Raw genomic sequence first — 14,057 nt, 5'->3', positions numbered from 1 at the left:
TTGAATGGTTCTCTGCTTCTCTGCAGGTTAATTGATTAACTCCTCCCTAATTTGAAATGCAACCAGCCCCCGTGGTTTAACAACAACCTCCACCACTCCCAGTTTGCCAGTTACACACTGACATGTATAAAGGGGGTAAACCAGTAAATAAGTGGTGAATAAGGGGCTGTTTGAAAGGGGCTCATATAAACATATTTTTTTACAGGTAATATACCACAGCTTCCGTCTGAAATGGGTAAAACACACAACACACCCTGGCGTTACAGTTTGTGTCGAGCCGAGTCTGCCTCTACAGGGTGGGGCAGTTCAGTGCTTCCTTATTTGGAGAGGGGGGCTGGTCACATGGGGCCCACAGTAACCAAGCGATAGGGGAGAAAACTGAGAACCTTGAACCGACGGCAGAGCACGAGCCCACAGGGACAGAGAGTGAAAGAGGGAAGAAGGTTCAGAGAACAAAAGCAGACAACAGAACACAGAGAGAGAGAGAGAGAGAGAGAAACAGAACGGAACAAGGATACGATAAGAGAGGGACGGGTAAAGCACTGATAAGCACATGGTGTGAAAATGCCTACAAACTTCACAGTGGTTCCTGTGAAGGATGGCAGGAAGTCCCGGGAGGAGGAGGAGGATGATGATGATGATGATGTGAACGACGACAATGTCTTCAGAGAGGAAGACGAGGCCTTCCCAGGTGAGAGGGGCTTTCACTCTCCACACAACCTACTCCCTCCACCCTGCAAAGGAGATGAGCACATGACTTGTGGGCTGGAGTAGCTGTTGCGGCTGAAAATGACCCTGTAGTTTGGATTTGGCTGTGTTTTGTCATATCAGGTGACTCTGCAGTTTGGTTTTGGCTGTGTTTTGTCATATCAGGTGACTCTGCAATTTGGTTTTGGCTGTGTTTTGTCATATCAGGTGACTGCAGTTTGGTTTTGGCTGTGTTTTGTCATATCATGTGACTGCAGTTTGGTTTTGGCTGTGTTTTGTCATATCATGTGACTCTGTAGTTTGGTTTTGGCTGTGTTTTGTCATATCAGGTGACTCTGCAGTTTGGTTTTGGCTGTGTTTTGTCATATCAGGTGACTCTGCAGTTTGGTTTTGGCTGTGTTTTGTCATATCAGGTGACTCTGCAGTTTGGTTTTGGCTGTGTTTTGTCATATCAGGTGACTGCAGTTTGGTTTTGGCTGTGATTTGTCATATCAGGTGACCCTGTAGTTTGGTTTTGGCTGTGTTTTGTCATATCAGGTGACGCTGTAGTTTGGTTTTGGCTGTGTTTTGTCATATCAGGTGACTCTGCAGTTTGGTTTTGGCTGTGTTTTGTCATATCAGGTGACTCTGCAATTTGGTTTTGGCTGTGTTTTGTCATATCAGGTGACTGCAGTTTGGTTTTGGCTGTGTTTTGTCATATCATGTGACTGCAGTTTGGTTTTGGCTGTGTTTTGTCATATCATGTGACTCTGTAGTTTGGTTTTGGCTGTGTTTTGTCATATCAGGTGACTCTGTAGTTTGGTTTTGGCTGTGTTTTGTCATATCAGGTGACTCTGCAGTTTGGTTTTGGCTGTGTTTTGTCATCAGGTGACTCTGTAGTTTGGTTTTGGCTGTGTTTTGTCATATCAGGTGACTCTGTAGTTTGGTTTTGGCTGTGTTTTGTCATATCATGTGACTCTGTAGTTTGGTTTTGGCTGTGTTTTGTCATATCATGTGACTCTGTAGTTTGGTTTTGGCTGTGTTTTGTCATATCAGGTGACTCTGTAGTTTGGTTTTGGCTGTGTTTTGTCATATCAGGTGACTCTGCAATTTGGTTTTGGCTGTGTTTTGTCATATCAGGTGACTGCAGTTTGGTTTTGGCTGTGTTTTGTCATATCATGTGACTGCAGTTTGGTTTTGGCTGTGTTTTGTCATATCATGTGACTCTGTAGTTTGGTTTTGGCTGTGTTTTGTCATATCAGGTGACTCTGTAGTTTGGTTTTGGCTGTGTTTTGTCATATCAGGTGACTCTGCAGTTTGGTTTTGGCTGTGTTTTGTCATATCAGGTGACTGCAGTTTGGTTTTGGCTGTGATTTGTCATATCAGGTGACCCTGTAGTTTGGTTTTGGCTGTGTTTTGTCATATCAGGTGACGCTGTAGTTTGGTTTTGGCTGTGTTTTGTCATCAGGTGACTCTGTAGTTTGGTTTTGGCTGTGTTTTGTCATATCAGGTGACTCTGCAGTTTGGTTTTGGCTGTGTTTTGTCATATCAGGTGACTCTGTAGTTTGGTTTTGGCTGTGTTTTGTCATATCATGTGACTCTGTAGTTTGGTTTTGGCTGTGTTTTGTCATATCAGGTGACTCTGCAATTTGGTTTTGGCTGTGTTTTGTCATATCAGGTGACTCTGCAGTTTGGTTTTGGCTGTGTTTTGTCATATCAGGTGACTCTGCAGTTTGGTTTTGGCTGTGTTTTGTTACCAGGTGTATATTGAATGGACATGGTTGTGTATTGTCAGGTCAGGTGGGCGGCAGGTAGCTTAGTGGGTAAGAGCGTTGTGACAGTAACCGAAAGGTTGCTGGTTCTAATCCCTGAGCCGACTAGGTGAAAAATCTGTTGATGTGCCCTTAAGCAAGGCACTTAACCCTAATTGCTCCTGTAAGTCGCTCTGGATAAGAGCGGCTGCTAAATGACAACAAAAAAAAAGAGTGGGGTAACATCTCAGTCTCTCCACAGTCACACTGTCAGAAATAATTAGCCTTAGCATCCAGGGACATAATGATACATTTTCTCTAATTCAGACTGTTCTGTTAGCATGTTGCTACACACTACAATACGTTGCTACAATACAGCTTACCACAGGGATGCTGTTCCACTGCAAATCACCATCATCATCAATTCTCCCGTGAACCAGAGCCAACTCTGAATAGCAAGCCCTAACAAGGGAATGTCATTAGGAATGTCTGAGTCTTCCCACAAGTCTGTCCTAACGGACTACACACAGCCCCCATTGTTGTGCCAAACCGTTGCTGTTGTTTTTGTTTTTCCACTGTTTCACAAGGTGAGGGCCAATCAGGTTCCTCCTCTTAATTTCCACCGCGGCGCGCAATTATGGCCGCCCACTGTGTGAGATTAGATGACTGGGAAGAAGAGTGGCGTCCATTATGGCTGGTTATATCAGCTCTCTGGCAGGGGTCTGTCTGTGTGGCGCAGACGGTCGTGGCCGGGTTTGAAACCCATGCATTGACGTTGTTGACTCTGAGACTGCCAGAAAGAGAGGGAGGAGTCGGATAGCGGTCAATGTTATTGATTGGTCTAGTTGTTGGCTTCCCGTTGGTTGTCTGTGGGGAGAGTTGAGATCCCACCCCCTCAGAGTGATCTGTAATGGGTCTGGTTCCTGCTTTTTAGTACCTGTATAATAGTGAATCACTCTCCATAATAACAATACTAGACTTTGGTTAGATGAAAAACATGGGGACATTTGAGACAATCATGACCTCTGCTCTAGTTGTTTGCGTCTATGGTCTTTACCCCAATACCTTTGTTGTGCTCAAAGCCCCAGCAGATATTGGAGGAAAGGCAAGCAATACCTCTTGTCTGTCTGTCTGTCTGTGTCTCTGTGTCGGTCTGTCTGTTTGTGTGTCTGTTTCTGTCTGTCTCTGTTTCTGTCTGTCTCTGTTGGTCTGTCTCTGTCGGTCTGTCTGTGTCTCTGTGTCGGTCTGTCTGTCTCTGTCGGTCTGTCTGTGTCTATGTCTCTGTCTTTGTCTGCAGATTGTTTTATCTACCTCTCCCTCTGTCTTTAGGAGTATTTAAAACTGGAATGGAACACAACCTGACATCTGTGTCAAATTATTCCTGAGTGCAACAGAAAAGAAGTAAAAAAAACACATTGAATAACAGGGTAGGAGTAAACCATTTCAGATGTAGCATGCACTTAAGCATCTCACTCAGGTTTAGAAAGCTAAAGCCATCGTGCTTTTAGCATATTGCACTATCCAGCCAAACTAAACAGCCTGGCTAGTTTCATTCAACCTTGGATTGGAAAAGACTTAGCCTTTGCTATAAACAGGCATCTTTTGAAAATAATAAATGGTTGTTGACCTTTCAAAAACTGATTTAGACAAAACTGTCCTTCCGTGTCCTGTGGTTTAGTACACAACTTAATTAAAACTGAATTTTGAGCTGAGCTGAGCTGAATTTAGTTCTCTCTGAATGAGAAGCAGAGGCTTTCTTCATGTTCGTCCAACTGGAATTCACATTGACCAAAGTAATCTGTGCTGATGGCCTGTTTGCTCAGTGGACTTGGAGAAACAATGCTGTTGGATGAATGTAACGTTAGGTTGGAACTGGTTGATTTTTACCATGCTTGTGTATGGCCTTGACATGAATTGGCTATAATGGACACAGGTGAACGTTCCGTACCAAACTGTACATAAAGCTAAATCAAAGGTGTTCGGTGTGCTGTGTGTCTCTGCAGGTCAGGTGGTCACTGCACTGCCATGGGGACGTGGCATGTGTTTCCTGTTTTTCCCAGGCCCGATATTGTTTAAAGCCAGGCTGTGTTGCTGTGGTGGTGGTGGTGGTGGTGGTGGTGTTGTTAACCCTAGGAGCTCTCATGCTTTGTAGTTGTGCAGTTACCATTACTGGTTAATAAGCAGATGGCATCAAATAGCTCTCTAGATCACAATCAGTATTTCCAACCTGTTTCCTCTGCTCTCATGCTTACACTGTGTGTCTGAAGACCTGTGTAGTACAGTACCTCAAATGTGTTTTTTCACTACTAGATCACTCCGTTTTTGGCAATGCAAGCAAATTATAGACTGTGAGCCGGCTGTACAATCTAGTGGTTACTATTTGAAACCTGCAGAACCAGGATTATTATTTTATTTTTTTACGTAGCCTTCATTCCTGACATGCCATTGCCTGACTTGTTGTTGTCTTTTGAGACTACTAGACGAATTCAGAAGGAATCATTTAGATTCAGCTCCATTTATGGATTATTCTAGTTGTAAACCTGGGAAATCTTACAATACAGTAGTTATCTTATGTACATTAGCATTATATGGTATATCGACTGATAAAATAATGACTTCCGAGCGTATTGCAACAACTCGTGAAGGAAGCAGAACATAGATGTAAGAACTACGATCACTTCTGCCTCAAAACTGACCCTGACCTCCCTGAGTGAGTTCAGCGTGATTCCTCCATGCTCCTATGCCCTGCGTGTGTGTTGCCCAACTCTTTAGTTGTTTTTACTGAACTGTGTACTGCGGTCGGCTTGCTCCGACAGCAGCTCCTAGGTGTACTCTGAGGCAGTACAGCCCAACTCCAGACAGGCTAACTGTCATCCCACGCCCCGTTGGGAGTCACGGAGCATGGCGCCTTTTCTAAACACACGCACACCATCTCTGGAATTCCGAAGACGGTTCAGCCGAGTTGTCCCTCTGAGTGCCTGTCCTGGACTGAGGATTGTGTAATCCAATGTGTTCATTTGGGTATGTTTACAGTTGGAGGGAGGAGAAAGGAAGGAGTCACATGTCAAAAGAGGAGCATGGCCTCTTTCACTCGTTTGCCTCAGGGGAAGCGTTTGCACTGCACAGGAAGCCGGTTGTGTGAGCCGGTTGTGAATGAAGAGTCTCTGGAAATCTATGTTCTCTGAGCAATGGGCGCCCACCCCTTAAGCCTTCGCCCCCACACCATCAGCACTCATGCTTTCACACTCATTTGATTGACAGGCTCTGTATCACTGGTGTGTTTTGTAAAAAACCTAGTTGATAAAAAAAATAAAGCGGTTTAACGGATTGGTTGCGAGCCTGGGACGAGTCAGAGCTTCATTGACCTCCTCCAATCACACGTCCTGTTTCCAAGCCCCGTGAACCCGCCCCACAAAGCCCCTCTCCTGGGCGCTTGACCCGCAATGTGGCACCACTGATAAGCACCCTGCGTGTTCCCCCCTCGGGCCTCACACTGGCACAGTGCTACGTAACACAAGTTGGTTTCCGTGCTATATCCTCAGGCAACGGCTCAGTAACAACCTGCCCTGAGTAGAAAATATTCAACAATAGCCTTCATTTCATTGACAGAGCATCTACATTTGATAACACTTGAACCCTCTGCCTACATAGAACTGTTATTATGTCATAAGGCCTACATAGAGCCTACATAGAACTGTTATTATGTCATAAGGCCTACATAGAGCCTACATAGAACTGTTATTATGTCATAAGGCCTACATATAGCCTACATAGAATTGTTATTATGTCATAAGGCCTACATAGAGCCTACATAGAACTGTTATGTCAAAATGCCTACATAGGACCGTTACTATGTCATAAGGCCTACATAGAGCCTGCATATAACTATTATTATAATGTCATAAGGCCTACATAGAGCCTACATAGAACCAATAATATGGTAATTAGGTCCCTCACGGAATCTAGGCATTACAACGGAATTCAACAATATAATTGTTTTTATTGACCTTTAGTAGCGAATCAACTAAATGTATTGAAGACATGAACAGAATTCGTCAGTGATTTTGTATTTCCTGTGTACTAAGCTAACATATGTAATTGTCTTAAGATGGTCATACCATGGATAATTTAGCTATTTTATAAAACATGTTAGGACCCCCTTTAGGTATAAAAAAATTATACTTTTATTAAAATGTTGAATTTGGCCTTTACTACTGTAGCCCATAGAAACGCATTGAATAACACATTCATGAATGGCAAAAAAGACAGTCCAAAAATAGGTTTTGAAGTGTCTGTCCTGAAGTGCTTTTGGAAAGTATTCAGACCCCTTCCCTTTTTCCACATTTTTTAACACGTTACAGCTTTATTCTAAAATGGATTAAAAAAAAAAAAAATCCTCATCAATCTACACAATACCCCATAATGACAAAGCGAAAACAGGTTTTTAGATTTTTTTGCAAATGTATTAAAAATATAATTATGACTCTTGAATATTTACCAAATTAATGATCTTCAATTTGTTTACGCCGCTTTAAATCACTTATTACCCTCTCTCTTCAAACTATTTCAGGACCACATTTCAATTCCATAACTACTCAACAAGAAACAGACAACAACTACGTCAAATTTAAGAACAACCAATTCTCAATTCTGAATTACCTACAGAGGCCCTATGATCTCACTCCCGCCTGATGCCAAGCTATCCACGTCTTTTGTGTCTAGTTTTTATTTGATCTTTTGTTTTGTCCACACTGCTTGAACTTCAAATTTGTGGATTAGTGGAGTGCTGAAGCGTGTAGCGTGTAATTTCTTTTTTTAATCATAAGACATGAACAAAATGCATCAGTGATTCCTATTTTCCTGCAACTTTCTGAAACAGCACAGGAATGCCCCAGTCTGTGTGTGTGTGTGCGGTGCGCTCGTATACCTAGTCTCCATTTTTTTGTGTAGCCGTTAGCCATGATGCTAATGATAACCTTCTCAATTAAATGTTAACTACAAAGTAGCCATCAATCCAATTTGTTTTGCAAACTCGTGAGTGATCTCCTGATGTGGTTTAAGCATTGTTGTGGACTTAAAACATCAAATGTTGTTGTTTTTCTATAACAAAAAGTGTGCATGGCTTTAACTGCATTTTAAATAATGTCGACAGTACACACACTGCCATTACCACTAAGTTAGATCGACATTATTGCCGTTCTTCTGTAGTTCATTCTCACTGGATAGTTTTGAGTTGGGAAAACAAGTGAACGTTGAAGTGATGTAAGGCATTAGGTAGTAGCTTTGACATCCTTTAGGCCCGCTAATGAGTACCACTGAATGTGGATAATGCAACCAAATGAAGAGTAAACTGTATCCAAGTCTTGTTTGTTGCCTTAGTTCACCAAGTTCATACACTTTGTGACCAAATGTATGTGGACACCTCCTTGTCTAACATAATAATAATAATAATAATAATAATATGCCATTTAGCAGACGCTTTTATCCAAAGCGATTTACAGTCATGTGTGCATACATTTGTACGTATGGGTGGTCCCGGGGATCGAACCCACTACCCTGGCGTTACAAGCGCCATGCTCTACCAATTGAGCTACAGAGGACCACCCATCTCATTCCAAAATCATGGGCATTAATATGGAGTTGGTCCCGCCTTTGCTGCTATAACAGCCTCCACTCTTCTGGGAAGGCTTTCCACTAGATGTTGGAACATTGCTGCGGGGACTTGCTTCCATTCAGCTACGAGCATTAGTGAGGTCGGGCACTGATGTTGCGCGATTAGGCCTGGCTCGCAGTCGGCGTTCCAATTCATCACAAAGGTGTTCGATGAGGTTGAGGTCAGGGCTCTGTGCAGGCCAGTCAAGTTCTTCCACACCGATCTCGACAAACCATTTCTGTATGGACCTCGCTTTGTGCACGGGGGCATTGTCTAAACTGTTGCCACAAAGTTGGAAGCACAGCATCGTCTACAATGTCATTGCAACATCAGGTCCTGTGTTGCTCAGTTGGTAGAGCATGGCGCTTACAGCGGCAGGGTTGTGGGTTCGATTCCCACGGGGGGCCAGTATTAAATTTTTTTTATGCACTCACTAACTGTAAGTCGCTCTGGATAAGAGCGTCTGCTAAATGACTAAAATGTAAATGTAATGCTGTAGCGTTAAGATTTCCCTTAGCCCGAACCATTATTCCTCCTCCACCAAACTTTACAGTTGGCATTATGCATTGGGGCAGGTAGCGTTCTCCTGCCATCTGCCAAACCCAGATTCGTCTGTCGGACAGCCAGATAGTGAAGCCTGATTCATGACTCCAGAGAACGCGTTTTCACTGCTCCAGAGTCCAATGGCGGTGAGCTTTACACCACTCCAGCTGACGCTTGGCAATGCGCATGGTGATCTTAGGCTTGTGTGCGGCTGCTCGGCCATGGAAACCCGTTTTCATGAAGCTCCCAACGAACAGTTATTGTGCTGACGTTGCTTCCAGAGGCAGTTTGGAACTCGATAGTGAGTGTTGCAACCGAGGACAGGCAATTTGTTTATGCTCTTCAGCACTCCGCGGTCCGTTCTGTGAGCTTGTGTGGCCTACCACTTCGCGGCTGAGCCGTTGTTGCTCCTAGACGTTTCCACTTCACAATAACAGCACTTACAGTTGCCTGGGGCAGCTCTAACAGGGCAGAAATTTGATGAACTGACTTGTTGGAAAGGTGGCATCCTATGACGGTGCCACGTTAAAAGTCACTGAGCTCTTCAGTAAGGCCATTCTGCTGCCATGTTTGTCTATGGAGATTGCATGGCTTTGTGCTCAATTTTTATACACCTGTCAGCAAAGGTGTGGCTGAAATAGCCGAATCCACTAATTTGAAGGGGTGTCCACATACTTTTTTTTATATATATATATATAGTGTATCTCTTAGAGAGGTGCATCCATTAGTTAGAGTCCTAGGACATTTGCTGATTCACTCAGTCCATTCCGTCAGTTATTAAAATGGTCAGCTTGCAGCTTGTTTCCCTACGTTTATGGTTTGGCTGCTAAACATAACCATGGGTTCTGGCATTTATAAATAGGCAACTGGAAAACACCTGGTTCCTACCCTGAGCTGATCAAATCCCTGTTCATTGCTTCGGCAACTGCGGTTAGGAAGTGGACTTTGGTTCATATTGAGAGGCCAACCGTGGCCAAAAAGTATTGTTTTTGTGATTTAGATGGTGCTATCATACTTTTCACCGATATCAAGGAGGATCTCTAATTAAAAAAGTGTGTGTGTGTGTGTGTGTGTGAACAGTGACACCCTCTGGAGAAGCCTGGACTACTTCTTCAGTCAATTGCTTTTAATTCAAATCTATTGAGAATGAATGATAGACTGTAGCCAACAGTACTGTATGTGTCAAACTCCTTAGAGTGTTAAGGGAGGAATTATGTCAAATCTATAAATAAAGTATTGAGTGTGTGACTGTACCAGGGATTATTTAAAGTTTTAAGGAACAACCGTTTTTTTTACTTTTATTTCACAATTTCAATCATTGCTTACTAAGGGCTCGGTTATGGCGTCAGTTTTTACCAGCGGAGGCGCACAGTAGCCCAATCAGTATTCTATAACCAATGCTTTTATTAAAATTAGTCAACAGACATTATTTTTGTCCATGCAACTCGTGTGGACTCATTAGGCCTACAGTGGGGAAAAAAAGTATTGAGTCAGCCACCAATTGTGCAAGTTCTCCCACTTAAAAAGATGAGAGAGGCCTGTAATTTTCATCATAGGTACACGTCAACTATGACAGACAAAATGAGGGAAAGAAATCCAGAAAATCACATTGTAGGATTTGTAATAAATTTATTTGCAAATTATGGTGGAAAATAAGTATTTGGTCAATAACAAAAGTTTCTCAATACTTTGTTATATACGCTTTGTTGGGAATGACACAGGTCAAACGTTTTCTGTAAGTCTTCACAAGGTTTTCACACACTGTTGCTGGTATTTTGGCCCATTCCTCCATGCAGATCTCCTCTAGAGCAGTGATGTTTTGGGGCTGTCGCTGGGCAACACGGACTTTCAACTCCCTCCAAAGATTTTCTATGGGGTTGAGATCTGGAGACTGGCTAGGCCACTCCAGGACCTTGAAATGCTTCTTACGAAGCCACTCCTTCGTTGCCCAGGCGGTGTGTTTGGGATCATTGTCATGCTGAAAGACCCAGCCACGTTTCATCTTCAATGCCCTTGCTGATGGAAGGAGGTTTTCACTCAAAATCTCACGATACATGGCCCCATTCATTCTTTCCTTTACACGGATCAGTCGTCCTGGTCCCTTTGCAGAAAAACAGCTCCAAAGCATGATGTTTCCACCCCCATGCTTCACATTAGGTATGGTGTTCTTTGGATGCAACTCAGCATTCTTTGTCCTCCAAACACGACGAGTTGAGTTTTTACCAAAAAGTTCTATTTTGGTTTCATCTGACCATATGACATTCTCCCAATCCTCTTCTGGATCATCCAAATGCCCTCTAGCAAACTTCAGACGGGCCTGGAAATGTACTGGCTTAAGCAGGGGGACACGTCTGGCACTGCAGGATTTGAGTCCCTGGCGGCGTAGTGTGTTACTGATGGTAGGCTTTGTTACTTTGGTCCCAGCTCTCTGCAGGTCATTCACTAGGTCCCCCCGTGTGGTTCTGGAATTTTTGCTCACCGTTCTTGTGATCATTTTGACCCCACGGGGTGAGATCTTGCGTGGAGCCCCAGATCGAGGGAGATTATCAGTGGTCTTGTATGTCTTCCATTTCCTAATAATTGCTCCCACAGTTGATTTCTTCAAACCAAGCTGCTTACCTGTTGCAGATTCAGTCTTCCCAGCCTGGTGCTGGTCTACAATTTTGTTTCTGGTGTCCTTTGACAGCTCTTTGGTCTTGGCCATAGTGGAGTTTGGAGTGTGACTGTTTGAGGTTGTGGACAGGTGTCTTTTATACTGATAACAAGTTCAAACAGGTGCCATTAATACAGGTAACGAGTGGAGGACAGAGGAGCCTCTTAAAAATAAGTTACAGGTCTGTGAGAGCCAGAAATCTTGCTTGTTTGTAGGTGACCAAATACTTATTTTCCACCATAATTTGCAAATAAATTCATTAAAAATCCTACAATGTGATTTTCTGGATTTTTTTTCTCTCATTTTGTCTGTCATAGTTGACGTGTACCTATAATGAAAATTACAGGCCTCTCTCATCTTTTTAAGTGGGAGAACTTGCACAATTGGTGGCTGACTAAATACTTTTTTCCCCCACTGTATGTGCGATGCCCATTGAATGAAAGGTTGTAGTGGCTGTGGGAAGTCTGTTTTAAGAACATCAAGTTAATATATATATATATATATATATTGGTTTTCCTTTTATCATTTTGTAAAAAAAAATGGCGTCTGTTGGACCTTAACTGCCAAAAATGCAGTGCATTTTCAAAAATGTGAATGCAATGTGTGTAGACAAATATTTTCATGTTGAAGCCAATAAAAATAAAAAATAAATAGATTTGGCTACGTTTGTTATAACTATGTTGTATGATTACTGTATAATTGTTTATTAAATATCTTCAGTAGATAGGACAAACATCCATGCCTCCTGCCGAAGAGCCCTTAGGCCAACGTGTGTACATTTTGGAAAGAGAGATGCAATTTATGATATCATGTTTCTGACCCAATACTATGTTGTTTAAAAAACATGTTCGTTTAATTTTATTAAAAACCAAACTTTTTGGAAAGATTCACTGTCCATGGGTTTATGTTGAGAATGCAATGCAATTACATATGCTATTTCTGGAGAAGTGCAAATCTTCAAACATGTTCAACATATAATTTAGCAAATATGGGGCTATTTAACGAACTAGGCTTTAACGGACTAAGATTGGAGTTGATGACAACAACGTAAATACACAACTTGAAGCAACCACATATTTAGCCATGGAGCACATTCTGATTGGCCAATGAACACATTTAGCCATGGAGCACATTCTGATTGGCCAATGAAGGGGTCAAGCCTTGACACACCTTCAACCTGTTTTTATTCATCAAAACCCAGCCCTTTTCGTGCCAGCTACTGCTCCCGCAATTCTGGTTGTGAACATATGCACAAATATTTCTGACACACCCATAACCTTTAGCACTACCGCCAGCGCTTGGATTTACCATTGCATTAGGTTTGTTAAAACAGAGCCCTAAAAGTCAGTTGAGGTTGCAGGCATTCATTTCAAGTCAGTCATGACTTAAAAGGATGTTGGTAAAGTTGGACCATTTTATTGATTTATTACTTTAATCGTGTGAATGTGTGTGAGATTTGTAAGTACTGTGTGTGTGACGAAAGATAACATCTCTTGTGGTTTTAATAAAACAGTCTTTTCAATTTAACAAATGAAATAAAATCATGCAATGTTCTGTACGATGTTCCATGGTAGCATTTCTTTCACAACGGAAGGCCACAAAAAAAGCTATTCATAGCCAAGCCAGTACGTGAGCATTTCTCTAAGAGGAAACTATAAAAACGTGTTACCTACAGTGCCAAGCTTGTAGCGTCATACCCAAGAAGACTCAAGCCTGTAATCGCTGCCAATGTGCTTCAACAAAGGACTGAGTAAAGGGTCTGAATACTTATGTAAATGTATTATTTCCGTTTTTTTTGCAAACATTTCTAAAAACCTGTTTTTGCTTTGTCATTATGGGGTATTGTGTGTAGATTGATGAGGGGGAAAAAAAATACGTAACGTAACAAAATGTGGAAAAAGTGAAGGGGTCTGAATACTTTCTGAATGCACTGTATGTGCGCAGAGAAGAGTGGACCATTAGGCAAAACAAACCAATTACCATTCTCCTGTCTGCCAGAATTGGGGCGCCTTCTATTCTACCTGACTTGGGGTGATTGGTACTGTGTTGAAAGTGTTCCGGTTAAATGAACATCTCTCTCTGACAGAGAGGAATCAAAACAGACTGTCCTACTGCCTGGGATCCATTCAGTTGCATCACAATGGAGACATTACAAACAAGAGTTGTGGGATGATATGCGTTAGCCTATGTATCTACTTTATAGTAGAAGCTGCCGCTTCTCTCACTCACTATCTCTCTCTCTCTCACTCACTATCTCTCTCTCTCGCTCTCACTCACTATCTCTCTCTCTCGCTCTCACTCACTATCGCTCTCTCACACACACACACATCTCCTCCACCCTGTTGCGTAATGGACAACAGTGATGTTTTACGTGAAGCTCACGGCTTCACAGAGCACAACAGACCTTACTGAGCCTCAGTGAGCCTAGCTCGCTCCCTCTAGTCGCCGTAGCATCCGTTTGGCGACTGCACTGTCTCCCTCTTTAGACTCTCTCAGGACTTTCTATGATATTTCAATCAGAATGCAGCACAACCTATGCTTAAGGTTGACAATCAAACTCTCCTCAGCTTTGCTCCAATGACAAAATGTAGCTAGGTCATCCAAGGCCACTTTTAGAGGGGAAATCATAGGTGTCACGATCGTCGTTAATAGAGGAGGACCAAGGCGCAGCGTGTTGAGCGAACATACTTTAATTAGTTAAAGTGCACACACGATACAAAACAACAAAACGACTCGTAACGTCCTAGGTAACAATGACCTATACGGAACA

At 42.6% G+C, this 14,057-nt stretch overlaps 1 protein-coding gene across 3 annotated transcripts in view; it reads left to right on the top strand.

Annotated features, from left to right (window-relative positions):
• LOC311109411 (solute carrier family 12 member 7-like) overlaps positions 1–14,057 on the top strand; it is a 95,134-nt gene that overhangs the window by 14,449 nt on the left and 66,628 nt on the right. The window contains exon 1 of one of the 3 annotated variants that reach the window (XM_084152277.1): positions 333–691. The exons of the other annotated variants lie outside the window; for them this stretch is intronic. Coding sequence (XP_084008403.1) covers positions 565–691 — 127 coding nt within the window. The 5' untranslated portion in view covers positions 333–564. Of the gene's footprint in view, positions 1–332; positions 692–14,057 lie in introns of those variants that run through there. 3 annotated transcript variants of the gene reach the window in all.

This window comes from Coregonus lavaretus (genome assembly GCF_964263955.1).
Source record: "Coregonus lavaretus genome assembly, chromosome: 34".
Classification (NCBI taxonomy): domain Eukaryota; kingdom Metazoa; phylum Chordata; class Actinopteri; order Salmoniformes; family Salmonidae; genus Coregonus; species Coregonus lavaretus.
This window is presented reverse-complemented; position numbering and strand designations above follow the sequence as displayed.